Source organism: Nansenia antarctica (assembly GCF_963989245.1).
Source record: "Nansenia antarctica genome assembly, chromosome: 2".
Taxonomy (NCBI): domain Eukaryota; kingdom Metazoa; phylum Chordata; class Actinopteri; order Argentiniformes; family Microstomatidae; genus Nansenia; species Nansenia antarctica.
In genome coordinates, this window is record NC_137675.1 from 46,318,659 (window position 1) to 46,341,863 (window position 23,205).

At 45.7% G+C, this 23,205-nt stretch overlaps 1 protein-coding gene across 1 annotated transcript in view; it reads right to left on the bottom strand.

Moving 5' to 3' along the window:
* The window catches only part of LOC308150187 (battenin-like), a gene marked incomplete at its 5' end in the record, with an annotated part of 43,798 nt that overhangs the window by 7,247 nt on the left and 13,346 nt on the right, over positions 1–23,205 (bottom strand). Inside the window, 4 exon segments of the mRNA XM_080523046.1 lie at positions 16,795–16,847; positions 17,460–17,575; positions 17,762–17,905; positions 18,469–18,541. Of these exon segments, the coding sequence (XP_080379172.1) occupies positions 16,795–16,847; positions 17,460–17,575; positions 17,762–17,905; positions 18,469–18,541 (386 nt within the window).

Sequence of the window (23,205 nt, forward strand, 5' to 3'; positions counted from 1 at the left end):
AAACAATTGAAATTCATAAAGTCAATGACTATGCAAATGAGAGTTAATTCAGGGTCATCTTTAATGTGCATTAATGTAAGACATTTACCATTCAATTACTATATTGTAATGTTAGTTATCAATAGTTGTCAGATAATTAGCTATTGAAAGAGTGTAATGTTTTCCTCCTTTTATCTGCTTTTCAAGCATTTGCTAGCCATGGTGTGAAGATTGTAAACAGTTTATTAAATACTAGATTTAATTTAATTAAAATGTTGGCCCTGTTCAGCAGATGTTATTGCTAATATAGATACAAAACGTGTATGATGATGCTAATTAGTCGTGGTTTTGTTTACTTCCAGGTTGTGCTATTTGCAGGTCCATAAAATCAACTGCCATCCTCACAGAAAAAAGAGTGTCCATATCTGAGGAGTGGGTGTCCTTTAAGATCCAGTCTTTAAACACAGACAGATCAACGGCTTAGTTTCACCTATATTAGTGAAAAGAGCTGAAAGAAAATACATGAAAGAAAGGAGAGAAAGAGTACAGAATGATAAATCATTCAGAATGTTATTGGTTTTAATATTTCACAATCTGCCAGAATAAGCACGCTCCCTCGCACGCCCAGCCCATCATTTTTGATGCCGCTAATGTGGGTAATGAAAAGTGTGACAATGTTGAAATGCATGATGTCATAATCAAAATATAAAACCTGGTTGGATAAAATAAGATTCTGTTGTGATTGTGTTGACATTGTTGTGATGTCAAAAGAGATCTTGGTTATGTAATGTGTAAAGTGGAGAGGAGATTGATCGGGACTGCGGGAGTTTTCATTACTAACGAATGATGGTTGATTATTATTATACAAAAATAATAGTAATAAATATTGCAATATTGTGTTATCATAGTTATGAGCTTCACAACGTCTGTTTATTTGTCGTGAACTTCACGCCGGCCGTAACATCAGCAGACAATCGACTGCTGTAAGCTTGTAAGCTTTGAAACCTGCTTGGCAGCTTTGAAACCCGCTTGGCTCCCTCATGAATTGGCAGCTATTGTTTGCTGATGGGAAACGATCAAGAAACAATTAGAGAATAAGATTACCCTCAATATATTATTGTCAATTATCAATATACTGGTGGCCTAACATGGTCCAGTGGTCTAGCACCGTGGTCGTGCACACATATGTCGGCCCTTCTTCTCCTTACTTTCCTGTCTGTCTTCACTATATCAGTCCAATAACATGAAAACTATGAGTGGGACTGCCCCACTCAGAAAAAAACATTATACAATAACATTATATACAAAAAAAACATTATATACAATATTATAAATATCCGTTCGTTATATAATATTCGTTGATGAGTACAGGCATAATTAAACTTAGGTTACTCCAATTACTTTGCTGCAGTAGCTATGCATGCACCACACAACTTGATAGGTACATACTGTGCAGTGTATCATTCATAACTGTACATAGGCTACACATATCATAATATCTTATCACTATTGCATGGAACTTGGGTAAACCCGCTGTGACAAAAAACCCTCAGCTCCAACAAATCTGAAGGGATTGGGAGACATACTGTACAGTTTATCATTTTCATAACTGTCTGTACATATACATATCTTATGTATCACTATTGTTATATATAGCCTATATATAAACACAATGGGCCGGTTTCACAGACAAGGCTTAAGCCTTATCCTAGACTAAAAAACATCTTCAATGGAGATTTTACATTGAAAGTGTGATTTAGTCCAGGACTAGGCTTAAGCCTTGTCTCTGAAACCGGCCCATTATGTTACAAATATCAGTCTTATCCACTGTATCTAATTCAGCACTGAAGCCTGAAGGTTGAGCACAGTGTGTGCCCCCTTGCTACCTCTGCTGATATAAAAGAGAATTGCAGCCTTGGAGAAAAAGATGGCAGCCGAATCCCAAGGCAAATACACAGGCACACACAGAAATACTGCAAAATCGCTTTATACTAACTCGATTTTGAAAATGTAAAGATGCTGGGTGGTAGAACGCACATATCTATGAAAAGTCATGAAAGGAAAGTCCTGACATTTGATCGAGTGCAATGGTAGAATTTTTTTTGTACTCACTGGTGCCCGATGACACCTCACGGCTTTCCTAGTGTTAAAGGAGTCTTGTTTACCTTTAATCATGTATGTCATCCTTTCCATTGTTAAAGAGGATGACATTTCCCTAAGCCATCGGGCAATACTGGGCCTGTTCACATTTTTCCAAGCCAAAGCTATTAACCGTTTTGCTTGCAACAGGCTCATATTTATGAGTGTTTGTTGGTATTGCTGTAGACGAAGATGAGTTGGGTACAACCCCAGGATAAACACTTTAGGAGTGAGAGGTAAGGAGACCGATGTTATCTGGAATATCATTTGAGATACCTCCTTCCAAAAATCTTTGATCTTTTCGCAGTCCCAGAGACAGTGAGATAAAGTACCTTTACATGTATTACACTTAAAACATACATCTGGATTATTGTTATTAAACTTATTTAATTTAACAGGGGTCACATAGGTTTGCATCAGCCAGTTGTATTGTAATAGCTTTAGTCGTGTGTTCACAGTCTGTGTCTGAGCCTTTGTGCATATACTACTCCATTCGTCCAAAGTGATATCCTCCTGAAATTCTTCCCTCCAAGCATTTAGTTTGTCTATGGACGAGTCTGATGAGCCAGTCTCTAACATGATATACATATAGCGGATATTCTTCCCCTACCGTTACAATTGGACGATATGGTTCTTTCTAAAGTGGACAGTGGGGGTTCTTTTAAATAATCATTCTGGGCAGTTGAGAGGAAGCTCCTTAGCTGCAAATATTTTAAAAAAGTGTTTTCTAGTAATATCAAATTTAGCAATAAGTTGTTCAAATGACATGAAAGTACTTTCTTTATATAAATCTTGTACTTTCCTTAAGCCCTTACTGGCCCATATTTGGAAACCCGAATCTTCTCTCCCTGGAATGAAACTTTGATTTCCCCAAATAGGAGTGAAACCTGACGGAGATTGTGTTTCACCAAGAAATTTCCGCACCTCATACCAGACTTTAATTGTGTTAAGAACAAAGGGATTGTTTGTTTGTTTTCTCAGTTTCTTAATATCCGCTGAGTAGATAAATAGATTAAGGGGTAGTTTCGGAGTAACAGAGGACAGCTCAATATCTAGCCACGAAGGGATGTAGTCAGAACTAAAGTAATACATAGTAGAGCGAAGCTGAGCAGCCCAGTAGTAGTCGTGACAACAAGACAAGGGAGTCTATCTGTGGTCCATCGAGGAAGGCCGGAGAGGAAGCCAGGGTACTTAGTACCTTCTCTTCCAGTGTTTGTAGTGTTGCTGTCTTCTCTTGGCACATCGGTCTACTGAGTGCACTTAGCTACCCCTACTTCTGTTGGTTCATTAGCCCTCTTCCCCTCTACGGACCTATATCCCAATGTGCTTTCTCCCTATTCCTGTTCTTCTGACACTCAGGAGGACACCTAGATGCTACACCCCCCCTCGCAACCCTTCCAATCTCATCTACCCACCTCTTTCTACTGACCATGACTTTATCGCCGCAGGCGGTCTCTGGAATTGCCAGTCGGCGGTCCGGAAAGCTGACGCTATCTCAGCTTATGCATCTCTTATGGCCCTCAATTTCCTTGCTCTCACTGAAACCTGGATCACACCAGAAAACACAGCTACACCGGCAGCCCTCTCTGCCGCCTACTCCTTTTCTCATTCCCCTAGACCAGGCCTATTCAATTAGCGGCCCACGGGCCGCATGCGGCCCAGACGCGACCCCCGATTGGCCCAGCCATAAAAGCAGAGAAAAACGTATTTCGCGAGTGTTCATACTGTAGCGAACGGAGACTTGGTAGTGTAACTCGCCCCATGCGGGAATCGAACCCCGATCTCCCGCATAACCGACGACCGCGCTAACCATTAGACCAAGAGAGTTAACTCCCTTGGTGGAGCTGTTAACGGGCCTCATACAGGATCGTTACAATACAATAGTAGCCTACAGAACGTGAATATAACACCAGGGCTCTCAAATATCACGCATTGGGCGTGGCAAGGTGTGACGTGTGAGCGTGTGAACAGTCAACCCAATCAGGGCATTGTTTAATATAACGTTGCTAGACACACTTTAACAAACAATGCCCTGATTGGGTAGACTGTTGCTAGAGCGTTATATTCACGTTCTGTAGGCAGGCTAGCTAGAAGTCCGATATCAACTCCAAAAATGTCTTCGACTTTCATCACCCTGAAACGCAAAATTGACGATGAAAACCGTCGGTTTAACTCTGCCTGGACTGAAAAATACGTGTTTATTTTACCACAAAGTCCAAATGCCAAACCGATGTGTTTAATATGCAATGAGTGCGTTGCGGTACTTAAAGATTACAATATTCGGAGGCACCACATCGAGAAACACCCGACTTTCCGGGCCAACTTTCCAGAGGGATCTCAGGAGAGGGCTGCAAAAGTGCAGAGTTTGATTGCATCCTACAATCGGAGCTGTACAACGATGGTACGGACATGCACAGCCCAAGAGAGAGGTACAGCAGCATCCCTTCGTGTTTCCTGGATCTTAGCAAAGAAGAAAAGGCCATTCACTGATTCTGAAACCATGAAAGACTGTATGCTGGCCGTCATAGATGAAGTGATAATTGACAGCAAAATTAAAACGAGTGTGTCATCTGCTATTAAAAACGTTCCCCTGTCAGACACTTCAAACATTCGCAGGGTTGAAATTCTTGCTACAGATGTGTTTGAAACACTGTTAAAAGAACTGAAGAAAGCTGATGTTATGTCTATAGCAGTAGACGAGTCCACAGACAGAACCGATATCGCACAATTGTGCATATATGTCCGTTTTTTTGACGGCAAATGCTTCCGAGAGGAATTGCTCGGTTTACTGCCGTTAGAAGGACACACAACTGGCGAGATAGTCTTTAAGAACATTTCAGAATTTTTCAAAGACAATGGTCTAGATATGAAGCGTGTGGGAATGCTTGTGACGGATGGGGCTCCATCCATGACAGGGAGAGTAAATGGTTTGACAGCACGCTGGTCCGCTGTTGCACCTCAGATAACATCCTTACACTGCATTGTGCATCAGACGGTGTTGTGCGCAAAACTCAGCGGGGAGCTTAAAACAACAATGGACAACGTGATGGCTACAATTAATTTTATTCGCTCCACTTCGAGCCTCCAACATCGCTTATTCCGCAAGCTGCTGTCAGAAATGTCTGCTGAGCACCACGACCTGCTTTTGCACAACGACGTCAGGTGGCTGTCCAAAGGCAAGGCACTGGAGCGTTTCTGTGATCTCAGAGAGGAGATTACAACTTTCCTCCTCCGCAGCAAGCAAACGAAGGCAGAAACACACTTGAATCGCATACTGGACGACAACTTCATGGCTGATGTCTGCTTTCTGAGCGACATGTTCAAACACCTGAATGACCTAAATGTGGGGCTACAAGGCAGAGACAAAACTGTGATTGATCTTGTGGAACAGACGCGCGCGTTTCAAATCAAACTGGACCTTTTCGCGGCCGACTTGTGCACCGGCAGAATGCTGCATTTTCCAACGCTCCGCAAATGCGTCTCATCCCCGGCACAAATCACAGATGTGATGACTGATTTCATTGCGAGGTTGAAAGAGAACTTTGCTGGTCGACTGGATGGGCTTGCTCTGCCCGCAGAGGTGATGGGCTTTGCCAGAGACCCGTTCACTGCTGCAATAGAAGGGGACTTATCCACCAGAGGAAAGGGAGTGGTGCCTTCCATCGACGAGGGGAAATTCGTACTTGAACTTGTTGACATGCAGTCATCCTTAACCATGGCACAGGAGCTTCGCACTAATGGACCTGCGAAGTTTTGGAGTGATGTCAACGTGCACCAGTTCACTAACATTAAGAAAGTAGCAATCCATGTGCTCAGTATGTTTGGATCAACATACACCTGTGAAGCAAGCTTTTCACACATGAACACAATAAAAAGCAGCTCTCGTTGTTCCCTGACTAACAGTACTCTTCACCAATGCCTTCGGATTGCATTGACATCTTATGAGCCAAATGTCACTGCTCTTGTTCAGAATAAAAAATGTCACTTCTCACACTAAGAAAGTCAGCGGGGTAAGATTAGATTAGATTAGATTCAATGTTATTGTTTAACTGTAACTGTAACTTGTTTAATTGTGCACTCAAGGCATTGATGGTTATTTTCATTCAGTTAAAAGCACTTTGTGATGTGCCTGGGTCAGCTATGACCAAAATGTTTATTTTACAAAAGGACTTTTTTTTTATTGGTATATGTACACTTTTTTATGCACTTTGAGATGTGCATGGGTCAAGTTGAGACCAAAATGTTGTTGTTATACCTAAAAAATGAAAAAAGTATTGATATTAGGTTCTGTTCAATTACAGCTCTTTTATTGTGTTCAGCTATGACCAAAATGTTTATTTTACAAAAGGACTTTTTTTTTATTGGTATACTACTGTACACTTTTTTATGCACTTTAAGATGTGCATGGGTCAGTTGAGACCAAAATGTTGTTGTTTTACCTAGAAAGTGAAAAAAGTATTGCTATTAGGTTCTGTTCAATTACAGCTCTTTTATTGTGTTCAGTCAAGTCTTTTTGACGTGCCTGTGTCAGATGTTACCTAATTTAAAAGGAAAACTATAAATAAACTGCTTGTATTTCATTAGGCCTACATTCATTTGTGTTGGTTTGAAATGTGTCATTACCTGGTGCCTAGGCTACTGGTCGCTGAAAATGTCTGGCCCAGCAAAATTTCTTGGTTTTCAAATCTGGCCCAACTGAATTTGTAATTGAATACCCCTGCCCTAGACCCTCTGGTCGAGGGGGAGGCACAGGACTCCTCATCTCGCCCAAGTGGTCACATACTGTCCTTCCCCTGGCACACTTGTCTATATCCTCCTTTGAATTTCATGCTGCTTTCGTCTCCTCCCCGGTGAAACTCCACATTGTTGTCATCTATCGCCCCCCAGGCCAGCTCGGTGACTTCCTAGGCGAGATGGATGGCCTTCTCAGCTACTTCCCTGATGATGGCACTCCGCTCGTACTACTAGGCGACTTCAATTTCCAATCTGAGAAGCTTCTCTCATCTGGAGTACTTGACCTTCTCCTCTCCTTCGGCCTTACCCTGTCCCCCTCTCCTCCGACTCATAAGGCAGGCAATCAGCTCGACCTTGTCTTCACCAGATCTTCCCACACTTCCAACCTTACCGTTACCCCTCTTCCAGTTTCTGATCACCACTTTATATCCTTCTCCCTTCCCCTCAAAACGTCCTCTTCCCTCTCAGCCTCTAACCACTTAAGACCCTCTCGTCGTAACCTACGTACCCTGTCCCCCATCACCCTCTCTTCTTCTGTCCTATCCTCCCTACCCTCTGTCGAATCCTTCTCCCTTCTATCCACTGATGCGGCATCCTCAACCCTCCTGTCCGCTCTCACCTCATCCTTCGACACCCTCTGTCCACTAACCCTGAAGCCAGCTCGATCCTCTCCTCGAGCTCCCTGGCTCTCTAAAACGCTACATGCTTGTAGACTAGAGCTCAGAGCAGCTGAGAGGAAATGGAGAAAAACTGGCCTTTCTGATGACCTTAACCTCTATCACTCTCTCCTTGCCAACTACGCCTCCTCGGCATCAGCTGCTAAAGCATCCTACTATCATTCCAAAATACATTCTTCTGCCTCTAATCCTAGAAAACTGTTCTCCACTTTCTCTTCACTCCTTAATCCACCTCCTCCCGCTCCTCCTTCCTCCCTGTCCGCCGATGACTTTGTCACCTACTTTGAAAAAAAGGTGGACGACATCAGCAGCACCTTTTCCCCCCCACCTCTCCCTCCTCCCACTAACAATGCTAACACCCCTTCCAAACTCTCTCCTGGACACTCGGTCTCTGGATTGTCATCTTTTTCCCCCCTCTCCCCCGATGATATTCTCACACTTATCACATCAAAGCGGGCAACCACATGCCCTCTTGATCCCATCCCCTCCCCCCTTCTCCAATCCATTTCCGCCGACATCCTTCCTTACCTTACCACCCTAATCAACTCCTCCCTATCCACAGGATCTGTCCCAGCGGCCTTCAAAATAGCCAGAGTCAAGCCTCTCCTCAAGAAACCTACCCTTGACCCATCATCTGTCCATAATTACAGACCTGTATCCCTTCTCTCCTTCCCTTCCAAAACCCTTGAACGCGCGGCATCTAAACAACTGACTGACTATCTCCGGAAGATGGATCACTTAGACCCCCACCAATCCGGCTTCAAGGCTGGGCATTCCACTGAGACTGCGCTCCTTGCTGTCACGGAAGCCCTCCACTCTGCCCAAGCTTCCTCCCTCTCCTCTGTTCTCATTCTCCTTGACCTGTCTGCTGCCTTCGACACAGTCAATCACCAGATCCTTCTCTCCATCCTCTCAGACCTGGGCATCTCTGGCACCGCACACTCCTGGTTTTCTTCCTACCTGGCGGGCCGCTCCTACCAGGTGACCTGGAGAGAATCGCTGTCTTCTCCACGAACCCTTTCCACTGGAGTACCCCAGGGTTCTGTCCTAGGGCCCCTACTTTTCTCCCTCTACACCAAGTCTCTTGGCTCGGTAATCTCTTCACATGGGCTCTCCTACCACAGCTACGCAGACGACACTCAACTCTTCCTGTCCTTCCCCCCGTCTGATGTACACGTGGCAACCCGTATCTCAGCATGTCTCGCTGACATTTCAACTTGGATGGCTGACCACCATCTCAAGCTCAATCTTAACAAGACCGAGCTCCTCTTCATCCCCGGGAAAGCCTGCCCTCTCCAAGACTTCTCCATCACAGTGGAGAACTCTACTGTAACCCCCTCCCTGACAGCCAAGAACCTTGGAGTGATCCTGGATAACCGACTATCCTGTGCGGAGAACATTGCAGCAACGGCTCGCTCCTGCAGATTCTTCCTCTACAACATCAGAAGGATACGACCATTCCTTACCAGAGAGGCAGCGCAACTCTTGACCCAGGCACTGGTCATCTCCCGCCTGGATTACTGCAATGTACTCCTGGCTGGGCTCCCCGCTTCAGCCATTAGACCTCTGCAGCTCATCCAGAATGCTGCTGCCCGGCTGGTATTCAACCTCCCCAAATACTCGCATGTCACCCCTCTCCTTCGCACCCTGCACTGGCTCCCGATAGCAGCTCGCATCAGATTCAAGACCCTGGTGCTTGCATACCAGGCAGCTAAAGGGACAGCCCCTGCCTACCTGAAGGAAATGGTAACCCCCCAAACCCCTGCCCGCTCACTCCGCTCCTCCACCTCGGCTGGCCGACTGGCCCCACCTCCTCTACACAGCAGTCGGGCTGCCCGATCACGTCTCTTCACAACACTGGCTCCCCGCTGGTGGAATGAGCTCCCCACGGCCGTCAGAACGGCTGAGTCACTACCCATCTTCCGTCGTAGACTGAAGACCCATCTCTTCAGGTTACATCTTAACTGCTCCTCCTGAGACATCTTCTGACCCTTACCACTACGTCTCCTAAAGACACCCGCTTTCCCCTCTACTGTGTCCCTAAGAACTTCTATTGCCCCCTTGTACTGTTTCTCAGTTTCTCCCGAAAAAAAAAAAAAAAAAGTTTTAGTAGAAGGCGATAGGGAGAAGGTTTTTTCTTCTATCAGTGGCCCCGGGCCCGAGCTAGATTACTCTTCCTGCAACGAATGGTGGATTGCTGATTCACATGCTTAGTATTCAAATGTATTGATTGTAAGTCGCTTTGGAATAAGGCGTCTGCTAAATGCCAAAAATGTAAATGTAAATGTAGTACCACTGGATATTAGGCAGGTGGAGACCTCCTCTGTCATTTAAAAAAATATATATGTTTACCTTTATTTAACCAGGCAAACATGTAAGAACAAATTCTTACTTGCAAATGCAGCCTGACCAAAAAGCAATGGCTCTAAGTAATACAATAAACAATAAAACACTGGCAAATACAGATGCATTAAAATACTAACAGTCAGAGAGAGGGGAGAGAGACGGAGGAGGTAGGGGTGAGGAAGAGCGGAGGTGAGGGATAGCGGGGGTAGTGGAGCAGGGGTACTTAAAATGAGGCAGTGATGGGTTATGGGATGGGTGAGAGACGGTGATCAACAGGTGCATTGATCGACTATGGTTCGCTGCAGGATTTGTTTGAAAGCAGTGAGTGAGGTGAGGGCGGTGAGTTTGAGGGTGTTTTGTAAGGTGTTCCAGTCGTGTGCTGCAGCGAACCGGAAAGCGCTGCGACCGACAACGGTACGGGCTTTGGGGATGGTGAGTCGGACAAGATCACTGGATCTTAGAACGATGACGGGGCGGTACAGTATGGACGGCGGTATGGAAGGTACAGTAAGGATAAGCGAACTCTGGGGCGTCTATCAGTCCATATGAAAGAAGTGAACATTCTTTTAAGCTTTGTAAAGAGCGATGTTGGAGGGGGCAAAGGAATATTCTGAAATAGATACAACAGCTTTGGCAAAACATTCATTTTTAGAATATTGATCGGACCAATCAGGGATATAGGTAAGGATGACCACCTATCTATCGATTTTATTATGGATTCCATGATAGGGTCATAATTAATTGAGACTATGTGGTCAATCTCTGGTGTAATGTGAATACCAAGGTAGGTAAAACCTTCTGTTGTATTAAGAAAAGGAGTGACATGTATAGGACAGAGTCTTTCCTCCTCCTTCAGCATCATGATTGAGGATTTTGTGTTGTTTATTTTATATCCCGAAAAGACCCCAAAGTCTTTAATCAGGTCTAGGAGTGCAGGTATAGAGTTGTTTAAGTCTGTAAGGAACAAGATGACATCATCTGCATAAAGGGCAATTCGATGGTCCGTCTTGTCTATACTAATGCCTGAGATACTAGGGTGTGTCCTAATGGCTATAGCTAAAGGTTCAATGGCCAGAAGGAATAGGATAGGGGAGAGCGGACATCCCTGCCGAGAGCCTCTGCCGATGGCAAAGGGGTTTGATACCGTGTTGGTAGTGAGGATCTCTGCAGTTGGGTTTGTGTATAATAGTTTTACCCATTTGCAAAAGTTCTCCCCACAGCCAAAGCAAGGTTAACATCTCAAAGAGGTAGGGCCACTCAACCCTATCAAAGGCTTTCTCTGCGTCCAACGACAGGATTGCAGTGTCTGAGAACCCATTTTTGGCGTATAAGATATTCAGCACTCTTCTAATATTATGGAAACCTTGCCGACCCTGAATGAAGCCATTTTGATCCTTTCCCACCATATCCGGAATAGAGCCCTCCAATCTCCTTGCAAGGGCTTTGCAAAGTATTTTTGTATCGGAGTTAAGGAGTGATATAGCGCGATACGAGTAGGGTTGGGTACCGTTTGGGTTTTATCCGGTACCGGTACCTAACCGATACTTTAAAAACGGTACCGGTACCAAAACGGTACTTAATTCGGTACTTTAGATTTTTTTAAATGACATATATATATATATATATATATATATATATATATAATAATAACACGGTCGACAACATTAAACAGCTTTTCACTTTTTTATTGCTGAGGCACAATATATATTAGTTAAATATACACTCAAATTAAAATAAATTAAAATAAAACTCCTGAGCCTTGGGGACTCCATTAAGCTGGGGGTGCACCCTCAAGGACATCAGAATATTCTTAGAAAAGGGATCTAGTGAAGAGGCCTGCATAGCCCCCAGAACCAAGAGGAAATATAACTCTGATAAACTGGAGCCCTCCACCTCGTCAAAATCCAAACTCTGTTGCCGCTCAGCTACTACTCCCCTCCCCCTCTCTGGTCCATGTTGACATGACGATAGATTTTTCAGACACAGTAGTAGGATAAGGACAGTACCCGAATATCAAGAGATCCCCGATCATGTTGTCCACCGTGCAGAGACGCAGCCACACATCCGCACAACGTCATCAACAGACGCGTCGAATCCTGGAGTGCACTGTCCAAACAAAGGCTTGCGTTCGTAAACTCGCTCTGAGAGCGTCGCAGCGCACACTGGGCCCGACGTCATAAGGGGAGCAAGTCATTTGATTGGACAGAAGGCATTCCACGAGTGGTGGTCAGAATTCCAGAACAAGTTTACGGAACGCACCCATAAGTCGAGCGTCGCGTTACGCCAACCCGCTAGCGGAAGTTGCTATTAGCAACCTTCTCGTTATCCTTCCGTACTCGCTGCTTTCACTGAGTGGAAATTTAACAGGCGATGTGACGTCGCGAGATAGAAAAGTACCGAAATGAGGCACCGAAATCTCCTTTGCGATTCGGTACGGGTACATACCGAATGTAAAGTAACCGGTACCTACCGGTACCGATTTTCGGTACCCAACCCTAGATACGAGTCACATTTGGTGTGTAACTTTCCAGGTTTTAAGATCAGAGTAATCAAAGCTCCTATCAGAGAGGGGGGCAGAAGGCCATTCTCAGGCCTATTAGAGATTTCCTCCAGAGTCAGCTCAGCGTTAAGCGTCACTTTAGATTTTTCTGAGATATTGGGGAACGTTAGGCTATCTAAGAAACTCGCCTGGGTAGTATTTTCAGGAGGATATTCTGAGGGGTATAGTTTTTCATAGAAAGATTTAAAAGAGTTATTTATCTCCCGAGGCTCCACCGTTACAACTCCCTCTGCATCTTGAATTGAGTTGATTGCCCTCTCTGCTTGTTGTTGTTTGGTCCGCCAGGCCAGCAACTTCCCAGCTTTTCCCCCTGGTCATAGTATGTCTGGTTTAGTCTCAGTAAGCTTGCTGCAGCTTTACCTGCAGATATGTTGTTATATTGAGCCCTAAGTAACATTAACTCCTTGTGTGCATCAGTAGAGTTGGTGAGAAAGATCTCGTTCTCCAGAGTTTTAATTTTAGTTTCAAGCAGTTAAATTTTTTGACGATTAATCTTTGATTTGGAGCTGGTGAAACGTATAATTTGCCCCCTTAGGAAAGCTTTAAAGGCTTCCCATCTAATGCAAGCTGAGGTCTGATTTGTGTTAACTGAAAAATATAAGTCTATTTGTTGTCCGATATACTCTACAAACTCAGTATCATATAGCCATTTAGATTGAAAGCGCCATTTAGGTGGGTCACCTACTAGTTTGGTGTCGAGATAGATAAGCGATGCTGGTGCATGGTCAGAGATGACAATACTATCGTAATAGCAATCCTCGGCTTTAGAGCGCAAGGACGCTGATATCAGGAAATAATCAATTCGGGAATATGTCTGGTGGGTGCTGGAGTAACAAGAGTATTCTAAAGCATCTGGTTTCATTTCTCTCCAGATCTCTATTAAGTTTAGATCCTTCATGAACTGCTGTATGGTTTTCCTAGCAAGTTTCTGAGATGGTTAACCTTGAGGTTCGATCTTTAACAGGATCTAGGATGCAGTTGAAGTCTCCTGCAATAATATATCTGCCTGGTAGTCTAGAAAGAGTTAAAAACAAATCATTGAAACATTTTGGGTCGTCCTCGTTGGGACCATACACATTAATTAGATTCAACTGCTCAGACAACAATGTACCCTGTATGATAATATCTACCAGCAGGATCACAGATTGTTTGCACTATATGGTATGGGATAGACTTGTGAATAAGAGTGATAACTCCCCTTGCATGAGAGCTAAATGAGGCTGAGATGACCTGGCCAGGCCATCTCTTGCGTATTTTAGGAATGTCGTCAGGTAATAGATGAGATTCTTGTAAGAATATAATCTTCGACTGAAACTGTTTTAATCTCCCCAATACTTGTTTTATTTTGACAATTTCATTTAATCCTCTACAATTCCAGGATGTTATTTTAACTTTAACACTAGTCATCAGATTTAGCGGCAACTCTTGACCAAAAACAAAAACAATCTCCCGTAATAACAGCACATTGGATTAGCCTAATATACCAGTAACCCTCTGACAGCACCAAAAACACAAACACAAAAAACACAACAGACGTTCCAAAACACGTCATTGTAGACAAACACATGTCCGACACTCAAACACAAATCCCTCTTCCCCCCGATGTCTCTAGCAGACACGCCCCCTCCCCCCGTGTCGACGACACCTCCGTGTACAGCGGTTCTGTCCTCTCTGTACACCCTCTATACATCTTCAGCCCCGCCACAAGTACATAGTTCTATTCTCACTTTAATGACAGCCCAAGCATAGTGAGCAAATGAAACAAAACAAGCATATATCATACAATTCATCGTCTATGCATTAAACGAAAGCGTAGCATATCATTTTAAACAAGGACCAATTTCATAGAAATAATTCAAGCCAAGATCTTACATTGTTCGCCGTGTTCATATAGTCCTGTACAGCTAAGAGTTAAACGTTGTGAAAAAAAGGACAGGTGTCTAGAACACACACACACACACACACACACAAATAAGAAATAAAAAAAAGTAATAAAAAAAAGGGGATGGAGATAGTGTTCTAGACGTCGCTTTCCTCTTCAAACAAAGCCGGCATAAATCGTTATTATTCGCCGTGTTGAAGTAGGCTAAGAGTTAGGCGTTTGAAAAAAGTCAAATGTTTATAACAAAAAAGATTATTCCATATCGGATAGCCTTGGCCCGTAGCCGCTGTTTAACGCCGTAAAATCGCTTCTGCTGTTTATGAACTTCCATGGGTAGATCTGGGAAAAACATAACGTGCTGATTCTTGTAGAGAACTCTCCCTTTCGCCCTGGCTGCATTCGCGACGCGCACCTTATCCTTGTAGTTTAGGAATTTCATTATCAGAGCCCTCGGTGGTGCGTCGGGATTGGACCTTGGGCCAGAGATTCGGTGAGCTCTCTCGATGATCAAAGGAAAGCGTAGTGTCCCCATATCCAGGGCGTCGGGAATCCACTGCTCCAAAAATGAGCAAGCATCTTTTCCCTCCGCACCCTCCGCGAGGTGGACCAGCCTCAGGTTCGATCTTCGACTGCGGCCTTCTAGATCAACTAGTTTGGAGGTGAGCCTTATAACTTTTTCTTCCAGAGCGCTGGTAGTTGCGTTCAGGGTTCCGATGCTGTCCTCGGCCTCCGAAATGCGTAGCTCCGCCTGTGAGACTCGGCCAGCACACTCTTTGACTTCTCTGCTGATATTGTCCATTACAGACAAAACTTTTTCGAGTTTACCAGAGAATTCTGTTTTCATGTCGAGGATGGCCTTGAGAATATCCTCCGAGCCCACGGCACTGTTCGTACTGCTTTCCTCAGTGTTGTCTGGAGCTCGCGCGGCGCTTTCATCCTCAGAACCAGTCATTAGGCCTATAGTACAGTGTTTCCTCTATATGCATTTATTGGTGGCGGGCCGCCACGAATGAATTTCCTCCGCCACAAATTGATTCAGTCCACAAAAATAAATTAAAAAAATAATATCCACCTCTGAACATTTTAGCTGATTAAAATATATCTGATCCTAGATCAGCGCTATAATGGATGTTGACTATAAGTGCACCTAAATCCACGCCCATCTCTCTCTAACCGCTGATCCAAAATCAGATTAATGACATTAAACATTCAGTTGACAACGTGACACAAGGGCTACTCCTGATTGGTCTAAATGTGAACCGGCATGTGAACCGTGCAGACTCAACCATCCCTGCTGAAAAACTGTCGCAAATTGAAGAACTCGCGCAAGTTGGAAACACTGGGAAACTTTCGCCAAGTTGGACATACTTTTCCAGTTGTGTTTGAGACGGAGCCAAGACTGCTCGTTTGGAAGGACATTGGATCCGTGAGTAACGTAAACCTTCAGAGCTGATGGATGGAAACCGGTATCACAAGTTTATATTCTGTATATTTTTTATTTTTTTTTGCCATCCCCTCTAGTTTTGGTTGAAATTAGGTCGTTGTTTTGAGCGCGCGTGCCTGGAGGAAACACTGCATCTGCGCTCCCTGTCTAACGTTATATATATCTAACATTACATGTTATAAGGCTGATCTGTGCATGATAGTGCTGCATTCTGACATATTTCTTGTCGCATCTCCCCCCGTTGATGGCACATGACGCTAAAGTCAGTCCCAATGGTCCAAAAGTCAAGTGCTTCGTAACACAGACGGGGTGAATTTCATGAATGAAAGTGAAAGTTCTGTCACTAAACGCCGTTACGTATCCTCCCACATGTTTAAGTGGGTATTGCGTGGGTAAAGTGAAATTACGTCTTTGTTTTGAGCGGCAGTGCGCGTTTTATGCGCGTGCACGCGAAAAAAAAACGTGCACGCGCAACAAAAAAATCCCGCGCACGCGAAAGAGGACCCCCCCGCCACTAATGTAACAAATCCTGGAGGAAACACTGTAGTAATGTCTTTGGTGGCCTTTTTCTTAGGTGGCATAGTATATTTCTTGCGGCTAACCTTTTAATACAAAATTCTTAATGTAAGATCTTTGAATGTGAGCTTTCTTTTAAGAATTTATTTCAAACTTGTAGCGGAGCAAACAAATGCGTCTGATCAGCTCCGCGTCATTACCGGAAGAGCAAGAGAAGCGAGGGGGCCTATTAGTATAGTATTCACAACTACTGCACCGGTTGTACAGTACTCACCTTAATAACCGGTTGGACAGTACTCACCTTAATAACCGGCTGGACAGTACTCACCTTAATAACCGGTTGTACAGTACTCACCTTAATAACCGGTTGGACAGTACTCACCTTAATAACCGGTTGTACAGTACTCACCCTAATAACCGGTTGGACAGTACTCACCTTAATAACCGGTTGTACAGTACTCACCTTAATAACCGGTTGTACAGTACTCACCTTAATAACCGGTTGGACAGTACTCACCTTAATAACGTGGAGTTTCTCAATGAAGGACAATGGTCCAGTAGGCTTGTCTTCTATAGCATTAGGGAAAAAAACATGGCCAGCATGGGTATTCAATAACATATCAAACACTTCTCCATAGATGGATACACTCATGCTTGTGACAACGGGATAATTGTCATCCAATGGCGAGACACCATAGAGGTGGTTAACCTGTAAGCACATAAACCGACAACACTGTGTCCCGAATGTTCCACCCTTTTCCCCTCAAAATAGCGAAAAATACCACCGCTCATCCGTTATCAGACTTAGCTGAGGTGCCGGAGCAGAAGATCATCAAATAGAGTGAAAAAAAGTGAGTGTGCGGATGCACCCTCTTCCCTGCAAGTGTCCGCTAACCCAACGTGGTGTTTGAAAAGCACAGGATTGGCGTTAGAACCCACGGTTACTTCATAGGACTACTTCTATGTTTTGAAATCCTCTCTGGGGGGAGTAAACAAGTCTACACTTCAGGGGAATCCTCTCTGGGGGGAGTAAACAAGTCTACACTTCAGGGGAATCCTCTCTGGGGGGAGTAAACAAGTCTACACTTCAGGGGAATCCTCTCTGGGGGGAGTAAACAAGTCTACACTTCAGGGGAATCCTCTCTGGGTGGACAATGAGGACACGCGGGGGACACAAAAGACCTTCAGCACCTTTCTCCTGCTCCTCCTCTTCCTCGGCGTTGTCCACCAGAGGCTCTCCCACCTCCGTACACTGCCACTGTGGGAAGTACGGGGGGAAGACCAAGAGGGAAAAATAGCTGTGGTGTGGAGGGGGAGATAGAGGGAATGAGGAAGGAAAACAAAGAGCGTAGGAAGGAGATAGAGGGTGGGGGGGGGGGGAGCGATTGGTACAAAAAAGGGAGATGTGATTTCTCGCTGTCGTCTGGCACAGGTACACACATCTCGTTAACATTAGCGTGAAACGTCGCCGGTGTGAAACTCACCTGATCACCATGGCGACGGGGACGACCAGCATGACGAGCAGCGTGTTCCGGGGCGACAGGCCGCCCTGCGTGAGGCCGGAGTACAGGAGTGCCCCGGCCACGCCTGCTCCACCGGTGCCTGAGCCCCAGCCTGCCAGCACGTCTCTGTGTGTGTGTGTGCGTGCGCGTGTGTGTGTGTGTGTATGTGTGTGTGTGAGAGAGAGAAGGAGAGAAAGAGAGAGAGTAGGTGTGGGGGGACGGCGGTAGCCTAGAGGTAAGAGAGGCCGGCTAGCAACCGGAAGGTCGCTGGTTCGATCCCCGCCTCAGGAGGGAGCTTGCATGTGCCCTTGAGCAAGTGAGCTGTGTCTAGAGCAAAAATACAAAATTCCAACAATTGACTGACAAGTTGATTGCACAGCAAAAAAAAAAGTAAGAAGGGGAGAGAGAGGAACAGCGAGTGTGAGGGAGAGAGGTCGAAAATGTGCAGCCGACAGAGGAGAGGAGGGCAGAGAGAAAAGGGAGGAAGCAAAAGGGATGGAGGAAGAGAGTTGATGACAGTAAATCAAACGGAAGAGGAGGAGACCGTGGGAGGGAAGAGAGGCGATCAAGGTTTGAACAGCGGCACATTGATCCAACACTGCAACACTATTTGGGACAGGCCTACAGCCACAGTTCTGTGTAGTTACCGACTGTGTGGAACTCTTGAAGATAAATAGAAGAGAGCTTACCTGCTGAAGTACACAGTAAGGGCGAGAAAGGAGAGCTCTCCCAATCCAGAACTCACACTGGCAAAGATCACACCTGCACACACACACACAGACACCACCAGAGGGAACCATTCAAGCAGGCGACATAAGCAGTAATCCTCCATTTTACAGGTCCTGTTACAACGAGTAACTTGCTCTTTGTTAACAATTTGTGAGCTTAGAATTATAAGGTTCTATCTCCGTATAGGGTAGTTCAGAGATATTGAGCGTCAAAGTTGTTAAATTCCATTATGTTTTGTGAGATGGGTTTTCTATTTTCTATTTTCCTGATCATTATTCAAATACATTTACAGCCCATGGAGAAAAGGTTAACAGAGTGTTCTTCTTAAGTAGAGGAAAGAGGAAGTATTTAGTCTTTTGGGGGGATTTGAAATCAAACAATCACTAGAGATTCTCAGTTTTAATTCAGTGTTGTTTTTTTCTTTCAGATTGTTTTCACCATTTACAAAGTACAACTGCATGTTTAGTATTTTGGTCGACAATCCTTTGCATGCAATAACTGTCTGAAGTCTGCGACCCATTGACCCCACCAGACCCTGGGTATCTTATCTGGTGATGCTCTGCCAGGCCTCTACAGCCATCTTCAGTTGTTTGTTTTGAGATATTTTTGCCTAGTGAAGTTCCCTCTTCAACAAATGAAATGCATTTTCAATTGGATTTAAATCTGGAGAATGACTTAGCCACTCTAGAACTTTCCAATTTTGGCCCTGAAAATACTCCTAGTTTCTATAGCAGTATGTTTGGGGCCATTGTCTTACTGTATGATGAAACACCGTCCAATGAATTTGGAGGCTTTTGCTTGTACTGATAAGATGTTTCTGAACACTTCTGTCAGCAGTGAAGACAAGTGAGATAGTTCTAGTGACAGCTATACAGTACATGACAAGGCCATAAATCCCACACCATATGTGACACTGTCTGGTCATTTGGGCCGCAAGTCGGCAACCAATCAAAATGTTCTGACTTGTTCTGTATTTTGAAACACGGAAATACATTTCAAAGTTGTTGAAAATCACAACACAAACTCGCTAGTCAAGCCAAAATACTGCAACGCAAAGGATTAGGTGAGTAGTAGTAGTACTACCTAGTAAACTATAACACTACTTTACATTGTTAGCAGGCTCACAAAACAAGCTGTGTAAAGGCCGATTTAAACTTCTGCGTAAAATCTACGCCGTAGACAACGCGTGGCCTTGCGTTGCCTACGGAGAGGGTTGACGCGCTCCTCTCCAAAAATGTAAGTACGCGTCAGTTTCTACGCAACCGTAAGCTCTGTGATTGGTCCGCTTGGTAGCACATGATTCCGACAAGACTCCGACTCTCTCGTCGGCCAAAATGCGGAAGCCATGACAGAAATGTCATTTACTTTTTCTGTAATTACTTATTAATAAAGATTTGAAAAATTATGATAACCATCGTATTATCTTAGTTTAATGTCATTTCAATGCATCATAGAACTTTTATTTACAACAAGCATAACAAACAAAAAAATCGCTATGACGCCGCTTTGAGTATGAATGAATGAATGAATGGTCTTTAATGTCATTGCTATAGTACAGGTACCAAACAACGAAATTTGGGAGGGGTGGCTCCCCTGGTGCTAGGAAAGAAAAAAAAACAAAAAACAAGAAGGGAAAGGAGCTGGTTTACATAAATAAAGGCCATGTACACTATCCACTATACTATACTGTACAGATAGACGACTAGGGTTGTCATATTGCACATAGTGTTATTGCACATTCATTTAAAGTGTCGCAGTTTGCAGGCTTGAAATGTACATATTTGTGCCTCAGCACTACACCTGATTTTTTCAATCCAGCAGCTGCCATCAATCCGTCCAGACTGTCCAGGGCCCAGAACCTAGGTCTTTGCTGTGTTCAGGGCCTGGATGGCCCTGGGGTAGAAGCTGTGCTTCAGTCTGTTTGTCCTTGCGGCCATGGTCCTGTACCGCCTTTTCGAGGGCAGCCGGGCAAAGTGTTCGTACCCAGGGTGGGTTGGGTCTCTGGAGATCTTGGAGGCCTTCCTGAGACAGCGTGTGTTGTACAGCTCTTCCAGAGAGGGGAGGGGGGCGCCGGTGATCTTCTGGGCTGTTCTCACGACTCTCTGTAGCGCATTTCTCTCCGCGGTTGTGCAGCTGGAGAACCAGTTGCAGATGCCGTAGGTGAGGATGCTCTCCACTCCGCCGCGGTAGAAGGCCACCAGTATCTCCTGCTTGTTGTGTTCCTTCCTGAGGACTCTCAGGAAGTAGAGCCGCTGTTGTGCCTTCTTGATGGTGGCTGCTGTGTTGTTCTTCCAGGACAGGTCATCCTGTATGTGCACCCCCAGGAATCGGAGGGCTGAGACTCTCTCCACGCTCTCTCCGTCGATGAGCAGGGGCTGGACCTCAGATTTTTTCCTCCTGAAGTCCACGATGATTTCCTGAGTCTTTGACTTGTTCAGCAGCAGGTTGTTAACCTTGCACAGCTTGCTCAGCTGCTCTACCTCATCCCTGTACGCCGCCTCGTCCCCCCCCGAGATGCAGCCCACCACGGTGGTGTCGTCTGCAAACTTTACGATGGAGTTGCTGGGGTGGACGGGGGTGAAGTCGTAGGTGTAGAGGTTGTAGAGGATGGGGCTTAGCACGCACCCCTGGGGGGACCCAGTGCTGAGTCTGAGGGCTGTGGAGGTGTGGGAGCCCACCCGCACCCTCTGGGGGCGGTCGGACAGGAAGTCCTTGATCCATTCACATATAGAGTGTGATAGTCCCAGGTCTAGTAGTTTGGTCACTAGCCTGTCTGGAAGGATGGCGTTGAAGGCAGAGCTGAAGTCCACAAAGAGCAGTCTCGCGTAGCTGTTTCCCCTCTCCAGGTGGGATAGAGTGGCGTGGAGAGTCGTCGCGATGGCGTCCTCTGTGGACCTGTGGGCTCTGTAGGCGAACTGGTATGGATCCAGGTTGGGCGGGAGGCGTGTGAGTATGTGGGCCCGGACTAGTTTCTCGAAGCACTTCATGATGATTGGTGTGAGTGCCACCGGGCGGTAGTCGTTTAGGCAGCTCACCGTGCTTTTCTTCGGGACTGGGATGATAGTTGAGGTTTTCAGGCAGGGTGGGATGGTGGCCTGGGACAGGGACTGGTTGAAGATGTTGGTGAAAACCCCGGCCAGCTGGTCGGCGCAGTCCCTCAGCACCCGTCCCAGGACGCCATCCGGCCCAGAGGCTTTCCTGGGGTCCACCGCCTTCAGCACGCGTCTCACTTCATGCTCTGTGAGGGTGAGGCTGCTGAGAGCTGGAGAGAGTGGTGTTTGTGTTGTGGTTACCTCCGTTCGCCCCTCGTCGAACCGGGCGTAGAAGGAGTTCAGCTTTTCCGCCAGCAGGGGGTCGTCCTCTGCGGCTGTGAGCCTGTTGGCTCTGAAGTTTGTCATGTGCTGAACCCCCTGCCACATCCGCCTGGAGTCGTTGCTCAGGAAGCATTCCTCAATCTTCTCTCTGTGGTCTGCCTTGGCCTCTCGGATGCCGCGCTTTAGGTTAGCCCTGGTGGTGCTGTACAGCAGTGTGCCCTTCCCTGCGAAGAAGGCGTTGTCCCTCTCATTGATCAGTTTTTGGACCTTCCCAGTCATCCATGGCTTCGTGTTGGGGTAGACCCGGACCCGCTTGTCCACGGTGACTGAGTTGGTGCAGTTCACTATGTGGTTCAGAACCGACGACGTGAACTGTTCCAGGTCCTCATGCTCATATTCCTGCCATGAGGTGTCATTTAGGCAGATCTGCAGTGGAGCGGACCCTTCTGGCCAGGTTCTGACAGTCTTAGTGGTGATGGGAGCACTTTTCCTCATGGTAGTGTAGGCTGGGATCAGGAGTAGAGCGCCCTATGGAAGCGTCAGGCACAGCCTTCCTATAAGGAGCGCGATTCACATTGCGGAGGCACCCTTTGCGGGTTAATAACTGTGGTTTACCGTGGGTTAGGATAACAATTCAAACGTGTCCGGATAGGGGAGAGGACAGGGAATCTGAAACCACTTGAATGGTGTCGATACGACACTCCTATCACGATCGACACAGCTAGGAGCGAGTTCCCGGGAAGAACTTGTCTCTCCCCCCGCTGTCAACAGGAGTTTCATCCACCAGGAAGCGGTGGTGCGCGCAGCAGCGGGGGGTAGGGGGGGACCCGTCACTTACGGCCGAACATCTCCGCGTCACAATGGGTTAGAATTCCAAACTAAAATTCTCCATGACCAGAATAGCATGCTGAACACACTGAACTTTGAATGGAGTCTTAGTCATGTACCGTTAACGAGATAGAATAAGAAACGCATATTTTTCTATGCCGCTATGAGTACACCGACCAACGCGACGCGGTCCGCGTAGAACGTAGAACTAGAACGTAGAACTATAAACGTGGAGACCCCTTACGTAGGCTACGTAGGCTATGCGCGTAAATTCGACGCAGAAGCTTAAATCGGCCATTAGTTGACTAGCGATGTGTCATTGATTTTCAACAACATGGAAATGTAATCACATTTTATCGAAAGAAAAGCCTGAACATTAAATTGGATGCCGACTTGCGGACCAATTGACCAGACCGTGTCACATATTTCACAGATGAGGCATTGCAAATGGCACCTACTCTCTGGAACTCCCTCCCCATGGACTCCTTCAAATTAGCCCTTAAAACACATCTGTTCACCAAGGCCTTTGGCCCCTAGTCAATGTTTCAGTTTTGC